Genomic DNA, 13943 nt, shown 5'->3' with positions numbered 1-13943 from the left:
AACCCATGGGGAAACGTGGGCACAGTTCTGGCAAAGAGCCTGGAGCCACACAAGGGTCAATTACAGGTATCTGAGGTTTATTCTGGGGGGGGGGGTCTGCAGATCACGCCTCTCCTCCTCCCCAGAGACCCCAAGGTGGGGTGGAAAAGCTCCTGCCTGCCGCGAATTCTCCAGTTACCCTCCTGGGGAGCAGAGCACCAGTTCCAGGGCACAGCTCCTCCTGTCAACTTTCTGGCTTTAGCAGATCTCAGGCTTCAAAATGTCTTCTTAAAACCGTATGCTAATCCCAGGCATCCTATCAGTTTAGACTGCTTTAAAAAAACTAAAGCTGTATATCAGTTTAGACTGAGTAAACAATTCTGAAGCTTTAGATCATCTCAAATTGGAAAAAAAAATAAGTGCGAAAATAGAATCTGCAGAACAGCAGTGGGGTTGGAGAGTAGAAGCTGCTTAAAGTAGCCGTTTACTGTGTTTATGTATTCCTTGGGGAAAAACAAACGTTTAGGATGATTGTCCTTTATGCAAATCAGGAGTAGTACTACTTTAATGAGTGTGATTACATCCACGCAGAGTTGATGTAACTGTAGGCTGTGGCCCCGATTCACTTCTCAAAGTGACATATGTTAGAAAATCTTTGGCTGACCATTACTAGAGAAACGAAGTCTGCAAGCACCCAGTTCACCAATGATGTGGATGTGTAACGACAGATCTTTGTGGTTCAGACCCACTTAGTTTAGAATCAGAGACTTTCTTTTCTTTATCATCAACACCTGTCCTCTTCCAATGACACTGAGTGAAAAAGTCTGCATTCATGCAATGGTGAAAGCTGTGTATGGTAGCACTGTAAGGAATGCACCAAATAAAGTTTAATGGAAAATTTTAAATCTCCACCTTTCACTTTCCTCATCATTAGCTCATCTCCAGCTAGGCAAGCATAGATGATTTTAATTATTCATGCGTTTGGAAGGTGCTTGCGTTATTTGGAAAAAAGCATGTGAACTTGTCATGAAACATTGCACCCATAATGCCAACTGTCAAGGAGGAGTCAAAGTTAAGGTTAAGTCAATTTTAACTTTGCATTTCCTGATTTTAAGGCTTAGCTGTGCAACCTTAATTATGCATGAACTGGATTTTTTTTTTTTAAGAAGTACAGAAGGTTCACTGCCAAATGTTATCAAACATGTCCATCAACGGTTACATACATGAGCACATCACAGTAAAGCCTGATGAACTTCCTTAATAACACTGCATCTGATTTAACTTTGATGCTAATGGGGAGAGTGATCAGAATGCAAATATCTGCATTCCGGCTTTCCTTCATCTCCGTGAAAGCAGATTGTGTAATTTGGCTTGGGGTGATCTGATGGCACGCAAAGCTCTGAAAACTGGGGACTTGCCTTGGAAATTTCCTGATTTTTAGGAGCTCTGTCTTCCCTTCCCTTCTCCTGAGGCAATAAACCTGGAAATTCCTTACCCTGTACAGTCCCTATGTCAGGACGGGAGCTCCTAGTTCCACCAGTGTCATTGATGGGAAACTGTTAAGGAACTTTATAACTGTGGTTTTTTATCCTTACAGACAAGGTGACATTGTTCTGCCCCCTTATTACCAACCTGAGGAAGATGATGAGATGCCCTTTATCTGCTCACTGTCAGGAGACAATGGAATTATGGGCTGTCATGAGATACCCCCACTGAAGGAGCGGGGCCATGAATGTTGTTTGGACAAGGACGATTATTATTACTACAACTCAGTCCGTCAAGAGTTCAACATCAGTGGCATGTGTGTCAACTGGAACCAGTACTACAACGTGTGCCGTACAGGCAATGCCAACCCACACAAGGGTGCCATCAACTTTGACAACATTGGGTATGCCTGGATTGTGATATTTCAGGTAAGACTGAGTTAGCCTCCTAACAAGGCTCCATCTGTTTTTCTTTTTTCCAACTCAGTCTCTTTCTTTACTCCCATGATGGTTTCTGCAGGGCGTGATACAGCTGCAGAGAGAAAAGGGCCTTGTCACTACTCTAACAAGAGAGACCAAGCACACTACAAACAGTGTTCCTGAAGGTGGGGAGGGACATAGACATGTCCCAGGCCTTTGCTGTAATGAGCTACATACTTCAGGCTGACTTGTACCGGTTCTCCCTTCAATCCAGATCCCTGTAGCAAATGAGTCTATTTATTTATTTTTAATTCCCAGCACGTGTTGCAGATAGGAGCTAAAATCCATCCCTTTTTAATTTTCCGCCGGCTGTACGCAGTGTCCAGTCCAAGGGGCACAGAAACGTGCTGCAGGTTTTCCCCCGCTGCGATCCAGGGAAATGAACTATTTTAATGAAATATTCCTGCTGTGGACTAGTATGATCTCACAGGCTTTGACATTATGCCAGTGTCACCAAGCAGTACCACACTGATTTCCTGGAATGGAAACTTGGCCTCCTTAAAATGAATTGTTGTTTCTCACCTTCCTTGGGTTGCAACAGCTCTGCCAGTATCTGCCTGTATACGCTGAGGAGTGAACTCTGGGAACCCACTTCCCTCCTGTTTCTCTTGTTGTTGTTTGTCTTTGCAGGTGATCACACTGGAAGGGTGGGTGGAGATCATGTACTACGTGATGGATGCCCATTCCTTCTACAATTTTATCTACTTTATCTTGCTGATAATTGTAAGTATAAGACTTGATGACTGTCAGCATTGCAAACTAAGATCCTACAAAAGGACAGGTGTTAGGTCAGCACAGATACCGGGTAGCAGCTACTTTACCTGGATTTCTTCTAGGAATCCCAGGAACCCAACTAGTTGATTGCCACTGAGTGTCGGTGGCAGGATCGTGTAGTTGTCAGCCAGGTTATTCTCTTTCACTCAAAAAATATGCTCAGGATTGATTCCTAGAGTTATTCATACCCAGTGTAGGATAATGTTCTCATCCACAGATCTTCTCTCAAAGTAAATTCCCCAAACCGGTAGGCCCAAAAGCACAGAAAACCATTTCAGCACCTGCCCTCCTACTTCATACATTTTAAGCTCTTGGGTCATTCTTGAGACGTGTTTTATGGCTTTTGGCAGCACCTGGACTTCTCAGATTCAGGGTTTCAGATTCGGATTTTGTCAGGTTCAGGGTCTGTCACACTGAATTACTTCTTCACCATGAACAAAAAGAAGCTGTTGTTCGGAAAGTGTCAGCAGTCCAACATAAACTGGCTGTGTGAGATCACTTGTGCCTGGTGGGGACTGAAATAGAGAAGTGTGTCCATGATGAGAACTTAATAAACAGTGTATAAGCCCCATGGATTTATACAAGTGAAGGTTCAAGGTTGCTTTGCTGTAAGGACATTTGTTGTTGGTGCCTGGAGAGAGAGGTGAGAAACATGATTCCATTGTCTCTTCCATTCCTCAAGCTTCCCACGTGCAAGTGCATTTTCTTGGAGGGAATATACTATTTCTAACAAGGAAGGATTCTGTTTTTATGAAGACTCTTGCACTTTTCCCACAAGGAGACCAAAGTCAAGACTAGAGGGGAAAGACCTAGGGTGGATTATATGAAGTATAAAATCTGTACACCATAAGTGCAATTTAGTTCTAGGTCACTCAGCCTGAGGTGACCTCAGTATGTATCTCCAAATGGTGAGAGATCCGAACAAACTTTATGGGAAATACTTGTTTTCTGAACTCACAAAAAGCAGTGGATGTTCAGTTTGCCTTTGGGAATAGGACCTCAGTATGTATCTCCAAAGCCTACATGCATTTGGATGGGCTGTTGAAAGGACCTGCCTAAGGCTCTACTTTGCACCTCCTATTTGTTCCATGTGGTCATGCCCTCCTAGAAATAGGATCTTTAGAAGCAGACTCACCTGGCACAGGATCTAGTATAAATTCAAATTGACATGCAATGATTTGAGAGCAAACATACTTTAATCCAGTTTCTGGGAGAAATTCTGCAGCCTGTACATATGGGGAGTGGCACCAAAAAAAAATCTGCTGGTCTATTCAGGTCAGAGAACTTGCAAAAAAGCTAAAATCTTCATGGTATCCTTGATTTCTTCCTGCCTTCTGGCCTTCTACCATCAGAAGGGAAAGACAAGGAGAGAAAAAGAAAAAGTTGACCTACTGCCTGTGGGCTGCAACATGAGCCAGGACAGCAGAGGTGAAATGCACCTTGAGGAATGCTGCTTTTACTTTGAGGCTGGAGAGTCCCAAGGAGAGACAATGCCGAGGTACGATTGCACAGGATGGGAGGGGAGTTCCCCCCAGCTCTATTCCCAAAGGCAAACTGAACATCCACTGCTTTTTGTGAGTTCAGAAAGCAAGTATTTCCCATAAAGTTTGTTTGTATCTCTCACCACGCAGTAGATATTTAGCACCTACTTGTGTTTTCATTTTGAGCAGCGTGGCCAGGATGCACAGATTTGTACCATGTGCAGTTCGGCACAGATTTTACTCCTGGCCTCAGACACAATCTCTGCCAGAGCCAGAAAGGACTGTGCAGAGTCCGTGTTTAACCTTTGGGGTGGGCATGCCCATTTCCCGCAGGCCAGTTCCAAAATCTGCCCCTCACCTTCTGCTCCAAACTACATAAATTCTGTCAGCACGTTTTTGGTTTCTAAACAGGAGCATCCTTCTAGTGCTGGCTCACCTCATGTGGATTCCCAGTGATTCAAACTTTGTCTCTGACTTAGCAGGCGGCTGAAAACCCTCAATTAAACACTCCACCTGAGATTTTATTGCGGAGTGTCATTGACATTTCTAGACACTCCCTCCTCATTTGCAGAAGCCATGTAGGTTTATTTCCATCAAACACAGGAGCACAAGAACCTCAACTTACTCTGGGGACTGCTCAGAACAAAGGAGCTATATGCTAGATGGAGTATTTCTTTTGCCTTTGGTGGAGTTACACCGAGAAAGTATTTAGCCTTTTATGGCTTTTGGCAGCACCTGGACTTCACCTGGACCTGAAGCCTATTACCTTCTTTGCACGTGTAATGCATCTTTTGCAGCACACAGCAACACCATCGTGTGAACTTGTGATCGCTTGGTTTCATTTTCCCTCTGAGTCTTCTTATAGAAATGACAACCCCTCTTCAAGCCTTGGGAAGCACAGTCCTTCTAGCCTTTATCCCTCCCTTTTTCTCCATGGTTGAAAGGCCTGGGTTTCTAAGCAGGATTGCTCTCACAGTTGTACTTCAAGCCCTGACCCTTTGCTTTCCCACATACATCCTAACCTTGGCTCAAACTTACTCTTCTGGTGCTGGATCTCTGCAGCCTCTTTTTTAGAGCTATGCTTTCATCCATGGCTTTTTCTTCCCTCACAGAGATATGTTCAAACACCTACACAAGGGCATTACCTGCTGCTGCTCATCTGGCAGGAAGAAGGCTCCACCACTTGGATATATTCCCAGCACGGTTAGAACTCCTGCACAGACGTGCTCCCCCGAGGGGAAGAGTGCTGGCTGACACTTGCACTTAGGGTGGCCTTGCAGAGCAACCTGGTAAAAGCATTTTACATATTAAGCAAAGTGTAAATAGCTTCTCCCTCTGCCAGACATCAGAGAGGGGACACAAAGAAAGGACTGCTTTCACCTCTCGGGTCAGTGTTTCCTTTGGGTTTCACTGCTTGAGGTCCAGCTGTCTCTTTGTCACCTCTCCAGCTACTTGGCCTCTGGTGTGGCTCCTGGGCTAGGGAAAGCTCTTCTGACTTCTCAGGCTGGTCTCCATATTGCAGCAGGTAGTGGCCTTCTTGAAGTCCTCTGTGCTTACACGTGTGGGCTTCAGAAGATAAGCTAGATATCCAGGCATAAGCAATAAAAATAATGGGCAAGTAAGTCAGAATCTCCAGCACCAGTCAGATTTTATTAGCCGTTGCAGAAACAGGGATCGTGCCTTGGGTTAAACAAGGCCAGGTTCCGCTTAATCAAAGAACAGCTCAGTCTCAGGGATGAATGGGACTCCCGTGTTGGGGCTTTGAATCAATGGTCTCCTTCTGCCTCTGTCAGATGCTTTGTCTGACTCCACGTCAGACATTTTCGGTCTCACCGCGCAGCTAGCTGAGATGGATTGCTCAATTACAAGCCATCTGGGACCCTTCCTGTCCTTCTGCTAGCTGGGAGGCAGCATGAAGCTCAACAGAACCTTAGAGTTTACGGACTTGCCTGTCATCTTAAGGATTAAACAAGCTCATCTGTTTTGTGTTTGATGTTCCTAGCTAAGAGGCTTAAGGATTGGTGGGTTAGTTGCCATATCCAGTCTTCCCACTCCTCCCCTTTTTGGTCATCTGGTGGGAGATCCCAGCAAATGGTGCCTGTGAGGACAGGGCTTGGTGATGTGAAACCTGAACTCCCCTCTGGATTCAACCAGAGGCTTACGGCATGACCCTGCTGAGGGCATCTTGCTGCTTTCAGCTCCTGTGCTTTGTAGCCTAGAGAGAAGGTGTTGCAAGTCTTAATCGCTTGTTGTCTGTGGAGTTGTTGGAAGCTGCAAAGTCCCGGACAGGGTCACAATTACCATTCCAGAAATGCGTGCACAGCTGATGTCCAGCTCCCAACCCTGCCTCGCTCAGGGCAAGCAGAGGGAGATAACTGAATGGGCAAGCCCATGTGGGTGTCGTGTAGTCCTGAGGGGGAAGAGGGCAGGAGAGTGCATCAGGAAAGAATTTGGATTCCCAGTCATACTCTTATGAGTTAAAACAGGCAAAACATCATGGACTAGAGAAAATCTTGGGGGAAGGCAAAGGAATCTGAACGAGGCATCATTTTAATTTTCAAGGCCACATACAGAAGCTGAAGGGAAAATAGGCTGAAATATGGGCTGGAGAACAGGGAAGAGAAGGGTTCAGTGATGAAGGGAAACAGAATTAGAACAGCTTTGAAGGGTGCTGAGAGGAGGAGGAAAAAAAAAAAGGCCTTTGTTTTGAGGTAGTTTATTGTCCTGATGCTGAATCTGGTTGGGAAGGGCTTCATGTTTCAAAGGCTTATTCAGATGCTAGCACGGACTGTGAAATACTGAGAGCCACTGTACTGAGCCTCTGGGCAGGGCTGCTGGACATCTGTGTGCAAGAGAAGGGGGCAACCAAGGGGGCAAGCTGATGGGGGAGTGGCAAGGTCTGTGTACTACGGGGAAGGCTACTTGGATAGATAAAATAAGCTGGGGTACTTGCTGAAAAAGACACCGCCTTTTCCACGCATGAGGATTGGGGTCAGGTTATCGCCACCTTTGCTTGCCCTCTCCCTTTGCTGGAAGGGTTATATGGGGGAGGACACACGTGTGGAGATAAGGGCAGGACTAGATCCAGCTCTGTGTCAGAGCTCTTTGCTTGGAAAGGAGAGACAGGGAGGTGAGACTGGCTCCTGCGTGGGTTTGTACAGGAGGAACACGGTGTGAGGATGTCCCTTAGATGGGATGCTCCCTGATCCAGGGGAAGCAGAAATCTTGAGCTGGTGCTTTCTCTCCTCCCAGGGGCTGCCCCGCAGAGTCTGTTTCAGAGCAGCGCAAACGTGTGGTCCTTGTTCAGAGATCAGACTCTATGTTTTAGCAATACCATATCACCACTTACAGCTCCGTGGGGAGTAGGCACCAATCAAGGCATCATAGCTTTTGAAAATGATTTTCAGCATGGTTACCAGCCCTTTCATGTATGAAATTCTCATCATATTGAAGCCCAGGTTTTATCCTAATTGTAATGGATAGATCTCCTAGTGGAGACTCATCTGTAATTTCATAATATGTAACACTGAGAGTGAGATTTTTACTTCCAGATCTCTCAGCACCAAGAAATATTTGCTCCATTTTACAGATAGGAAAGCTGAGGCAAAGGAAGCTTAACGGGAACATGGAAAGGTGTAAAATAAGCCTGATCGACATTTTGGCTTCTGTATGGGGAATAGGAAGAACTTGAGTGTTTTGTTTTGTTTCTAAGAAATTGGGGGAGTGGGTTGTGACTGTTTTTGTGTTTGAAATGGAAATCCTACCTAGGCTGGAGGACAAGTAAAATAAGAGCTAATATAACATGTCCCGTATCAGAAGAATCAGAAGAATCAAAAATGAGCAAGGAAGCACTGTTTTACCAGACTATTTAGTGTCCTTCTCAAAGTCATTAGTTTTTGTAAACTCCTCTTTGATTTCAAGAGCTGATTCATTTCTGCAAACTGCCATCTCCCTGTATGGTGAATTAAGGTGTAAACGGTAGAAATAAATAAAATGCCGTGAGAATACTGACATGTCCTCTAGGAGTTGAGGACCATAAATGACAGTGCGTGATTTTTCCAGTAGTAAAAGAGCAAGCAGAGGACAAAGCAACCAAACTACCAAACTAGTCCTCTGTCTCCCACCTTCTGTTTAACACAAAGAAGAGGGAAAGAAAAAGTCCAGTTTTCATCAAACCGTTTGCAGGTAACTTCTAAGTGACATGCTAAGGGCCACAAAGCCTGACAAAGAGCCAAAAGTAGGGGTTGTGTTTCCTGAATTACAGTTCAGAGCTCTAAATTCTGCATGAAAATGATGTTGAGTGAGTTCGCAAAAACAAGCTTAGCCAGCCCTGGCTTTCTCTGAAATCCCATCTCCATATTCAGACTGGTTCTCGTTCCTCTGTCTGCCTGCTCCGGTCACTTTCACCTCCTCTCTCCTCTTTCCCTCTCCTGCATGTTCTTCCTCAGTCTGACATTGATGGTCTCTTCTCTTTTGCTACTAGGTGGGCTCCTTCTTCATGATTAACCTGTGCCTGGTGGTCATTGCCACACAGTTCTCAGAGACCAAGCAGCGGGAACACCAGCTGATGCAGGAGCAGCGGGCCCGGTACCTCTCGTCCAGCACTGTTGCAAGCTATATGGAGCCGGGAGACTGCTATGAGGAGATCTTTCAATACGTCTGCCACATCGTGCGCAAAGCCAAACGCCGCACCCTTGGGCTGTACAACAACATACAGAGCTGGCGCCAGGGCCATGTGGAGCCAAGTGATGCCAAGCCACGCATGAACCGGAAAAGCCAGAGGCACTACAGTAAGGATTTCATGGGTAAAGGTGGAAATGCCAATAGTGGAAATGTGAGAGTAACTGGGAGCATCCCCATGTGCCAGCTTGCTGTAGGACCTGTGCCTACAAAGCACAGAATTAGAATTGACATTGGCCATTTGAGCACGGGGCCATGGCCGGTACACCAGAGCAGCAAAGCGGGGATGACCAGCAAGAATAGGAATGAAACAGGGATGACCAGCAGGGAACATGGGAAACCCAGGACTGAAACCCAGAGATCATAATGGGATAACACTAAAGGCATTGACTGAAGCTTGTAAAGGGCTCCAGGTCGGTCTAGCAAGGGTTGGTAGCAATCTGGGAGAGCTAAGTATTAAGGAGATATGAGAGAGTGGGACTAAAGATTGGATTGGGTGACATAACAGGTTCCCCAGAGGTCTCCTCCCAAACTGAGTTGCTGTGGGACCTCAAGAGAGAGGCACAGGGGGTAGAATTGCCATAGGGTGTCTCCTGAACCAAGGGAGCAATACTGAAGAAGTCGGTTTGATATGCAAGGGCAACGAAGACAATTTGTCTTGATGGGAGCACATGCTGTTGTGTAAAATTAGACACAAAATACCATTTAAATTGGATTCCTGGCCTGAAAAGTGACTGTAAAAATAGTTTTATAGAGTTAGTATTAACTGCCTTCCGATGCCTTTCGTAAGTAATGCTCCCATTAACAAGCAAAAAACCAGATTTTTCAGTTGATCTTGCATACTCAGTCTTTCATTTTCTTTACTTGCTGGAAGGAAAGTTTCTGCAGGCCTCATGCATTGTGTTAATGAATTAATTAATTCATTCCCCCATTTGATCTTCCAGGCACAACTGGAAGATGGAGGAAACATAAACAGTTTTCTCACTGAAGTGAGAAGATCTGTTCTAATTCAGAGCACACGGGTTACCAGGAGGAAGTGTTCTTGTGCTACCTTTTTTGGCTTCTTGAGATGCTTTGCTAATGTAGCTTCCCTAATTTAGAGAGTTCAGCTCAGCATGTGGGTTCTTGGACCCCACTTGTAGCTGTTCAGGCCAAAAGCAGCCCTCGTGATCGTTTTTCCTTCAGTTCCCACTTCACACAAGCTACTGAGTCTCAAGCTGTGATTCCTGCATCAGACAAAACAGTTCTTCCTCTGATGGACGTGAACCCCCATTGAGCCTCATCACTGGCAGCTGAACAGTACTGTGCCTTTTGGTGACACAGCCAGTCAGTGTAAAGCCCTCAGCAGCAATGGCTTTTATTGCTGCCCTTGAGATGATGTGCCAGTGTTTAACCATCCTTACAGCTAAAAGGCCGAGTTACCCTGTCTAAACACCCAAAAGCCAAACAGGTCCCCAGTTTGGATGTCTTTTTCAAAGCCTTCTCCATTAAGCACGATCATTTCTCTTGCCAGGACTTTGCCAGCAGCACAACTCTCTTGACTGCCCTCCTCAGGGCTTGGTCCAGCCCATTGCTGTGACAGCATCCTCTGATCCCACCAACTGCCCCCGATGCCACAGCGGGGAGCACGAAGCATCCCGAAGGCTCTCTGTCCTGGATAGCGCTGACTCGGACCAGGAGGATGGAGGAGCCAGTGAAGAGGAGGGAGAGGGCAGGAGAGAGGACCAAGGTGCCTCGGCGCTGGAGAAGGAGGAGGAGGAGGAGGTGGAAGAAGGCGGACGGCTGAAGCTTTGCAGTGACATGTGGCGAGAAGTGAGGGTCAAACTTCGAGGGATTGTGGACAGCAAGTACTTCAACCGTGGGATCATGATCGCAATCCTAGTGAACACAATCAGCATGGGCATCGAGCACCACGAGCAGGTAAGGCACGTCGGGGCACAGGGTGGGCAGCGGGAACTGGTGAGTCCTGCTCGGGGTTATGGCCTTGCTAAGCAGCTGATGCAACCTGGAGGCAGCGATTGAGCAATTTGGACTCCAGGCTGCAGCACAGATGGTCCCAGCATGGGTTTGGAAAAAGCCTCAGGATCTTGCAGGGTCTTTTCTTCTTTATCCCTGCACATAATCACTTTCACTGTCTCCATGTATTTTCCTCTCACCTCATTTTAATCCCTCTCTTTTCCTCTCCCTGCTCACTTTTATCCCTCTGTCTTTCTTTTTTACCCTATCTTTCCTTTCCATCTGCTTCTATCTCTTTCACCCTCATCTCTTCCATCTTTCTCATCTCTCTCTCTCTCTCATTTCTCTCTTCATTAGCTTACTGAATCTTTAGTCTATTTGGTTAATTTAATGTGCCCTCTGGGGATGTCACAGGCACTTCACCAGCATCTCAATTCAAATCCATCAGCCCGCTAGCCTTTCCAGCTTAATTAAGAGATGCCTGAGCACAGTCTATCTATACAAGAAGGCTAGGAAAGACACTACCTTCCATCTCCAGTCATTTTGGGGGCTCAGGTGGCTTGAGCCTTTCCTTTGCCTTGACAGCAAGAAGTGATAGATAGGTCAGACACAGACAGCAGGTGTGGGCACAGGTTTGACTTTCATGCCAATAGTTTGCAGGCAGCTCTGAGTCAGCAGTGCACTTTATTCTAATGACAGACTTGTGAGATGGAGAAGGATTGTGTGCCCTCGTTTTGTAGCTGGGAAACAGAGGCTGTGTCTTCTTTGTGATGTGCAGAGACAGCTTCAGGGGGTGTTAAGCATGCCCATGACCTTGCATCTGCATTGCTGGCTGGTAGCTCTGCTGCACTTTGCGTTGAAGGAGCATGGACTGGTTCAACGCCAGGTTGGATGGGGCTTTGAGCAACCTGGTCTAGTGGGAGGTGTCCCTGGCCATGGCAGGGGGCTGGAACTAGATGATCTTTAAGGTCCCTTCCAACCCAAACCATTCTATGATTCTATGCTGTACATCCATGTCTCAGATCTACACTGCCAGACTGAATGTGACCATGATTTCCTCCATGTGTCTGCCCAGGTCACTACTGAAATGCTGACTGCATTGAAGCTTTGGAGCCAAGTTGAAGTCTAGTCCTGAACACAGTCTCAGGCAGCAGACAGGCAGGCAGTCTGCTTCAAGCAAGGCACTTAGATTTATCCTGTGCTGTATCAGGATGGAGATATCTTGAGACCCAGAGTATCTTAAATTCCCTTTCTGAGGCAACACAGTGCCTGAGCCAGTATTTGAAGCCCCAGATGTCTGGATCCCACCCACGTACCAAGCTTTAGACCACTTTTCAAAGCCCAGCTAGTTTCTGATACAAGGATGGGAAACCTTAATTTGATCCCAGAATGCAAAACTGCACTGGATGCTTCAGTACCAGAAAAATACTGGCAGGAGCTCAGAGGAGAGGAGAATGAAGAAGAAGCTGGAGGGGTTGACTCATGAAAATAGATAAAAAAGAGCGATGTATTTATCACGTAGCAGAGAGATGACTAAGGGTTGAAGCCCAGGACAATACGAAAACTGCCCACTGATGTTTTAAAGATGTGAGCACCAAGCAGGGAGAGCCATTGTTCATTTTGGTTTATTGGAGACAGCGTGAATTAAGAGTTTAGCAGAAGAATATCTGAGCTGGAGGTAGAGAATTCACTCTCATGTTCTGGCTATTGTGTGTGCAGATTTAAGCCCTTCTAGGCCGCCTCTGCTGTGTTTGTACAGCCTGCAGCAGAGTGGGAGCTGCCTGAAGCTTTGGGGTTTCTATTAACAGTTTATTAATGACATGTCCTTAAAGTTATGCTATCACTTTTTATCCATAAGTAGCTAGGAAAAGCTTATGACCCTGCATGCTGTTTCTACTGGAAAGAGATGTCAGCCGAATTGATCATAACTGAAAGATGTGGTGCAGCCTGTTTATTTAAAATGTGTATACTGAATTCTGTTTCCCTGGCATAAGAAGATTAAAAAAAAAATATGTTCAGACCATACCATGAATTCCAGGACTTTTTGAGTCAGCAGTTTACTTAAAAGCTGATAGGCCTTTGTACATCCCTTTGCTCTCTTTCAGTTTTCCTCAAGCCATACTATCAGTAGATCTCAGACTGGTGCTTCATCGCCGCATTTTCTGGCCTTTCTTTCTTTTTTTTCCTGTTGTTTTTCCTCCCAGAAACACAAATTTTCACAGAATGATATCCAGTAACACCCCTCTGCCCACAGAGATCTGTGATTTGCAGGGCGACGCCATTGTATGACTGAAGTAGCTTCTGTTACTTCAGCTACTTCATCATATGAATCTCCCCTGGCCCAGAGCTAATGCCTACAGAGACCTCTCGAGCTTTTATTTTCTAGTGCATGGGAGATCACAAACCCAGCCGCTCTCCGGGGACATATCTGGCTGGGCGAGAGGACGTGTGAAGGTGTCACAGGTTTCAGTGGTCCTGGGAGCAGCCTGTGGCACGTCCGTCAGCTCCTTGCTGCTCTGCTTGCTCATGGACTCTATATCCGGGTGAGCTGACCCACTGACCCAGGCACCTACCAACCATCAGGTTAAGGGGTGAGAGACTGCGGGAGCCAGGCACAAGGTTCAGGCTCAGAAACACAGGAACCTGGGGGACAGAGCCCATGTGCAAGTCCTGCCTTCGATTCCTGAGCTTTGACCAACAGAAAGAAAAACAGGAATTAAAATTATCTGTTACAGTTCAGGGCTTTAATATTCACAGTGTTTTTCTGCCAGGAGACTTAGCTTCAGCAACTCAAACCGCTTTACTCGGATCCAAATCACCTTGGAATTTGCTTTGTTTAGCTTATCCATCCAGTCCCTTGTCCTGTCCTATTTGTGTGGCCAAGGCAGCTCGCCATGTCCTTATACATTTCTTGTGAGGGAAATCAACTCATTTTGGGACAAACTGCACTGCTATGAGTCGTTTTTAATCCTTAAGTTTATCACAATTATCACTTGCAAATAGATAAGTTTATTCAAATCCATTGGTGTGTATTATACCATGTAATATCCTCAGTATTAGGCCTTCAGATATTGCTGGGATATTGCACAAGCCAAAATCTGTCATTTCA

At 46.0% G+C, this 13943-nt stretch overlaps 1 protein-coding gene across 4 annotated transcripts in view; it reads left to right on the top strand.

Annotated features, from left to right (window-relative positions):
• CACNA1I (calcium voltage-gated channel subunit alpha1 I) overlaps positions 1 to 13943 on the top strand; it is a 187236-nt gene that overhangs the window by 126729 nt on the left and 46564 nt on the right. For all 4 annotated transcript variants that reach the window (XM_074578472.1, XM_074578492.1, XM_074578481.1 and 1 more), the window contains 4 exons: positions 1577 to 1892; positions 2574 to 2666; positions 8682 to 8988; positions 10392 to 10798. In XM_074578472.1, the coding sequence (XP_074434573.1) occupies positions 1577 to 1892; positions 2574 to 2666; positions 8682 to 8988; positions 10392 to 10798 (1123 nt within the window). The remainder of the gene's footprint in view (positions 1 to 1576; positions 1893 to 2573; positions 2667 to 8681; positions 8989 to 10391; positions 10799 to 13943) is intronic.

The sequence above is a fragment of the Larus michahellis genome, chromosome 1, assembly GCF_964199755.1.
Source record: "Larus michahellis chromosome 1, bLarMic1.1, whole genome shotgun sequence".
Classification (NCBI taxonomy): Eukaryota; Metazoa; Chordata; class Aves; order Charadriiformes; family Laridae; genus Larus; species Larus michahellis.
This window is presented reverse-complemented; position numbering and strand designations above follow the sequence as displayed.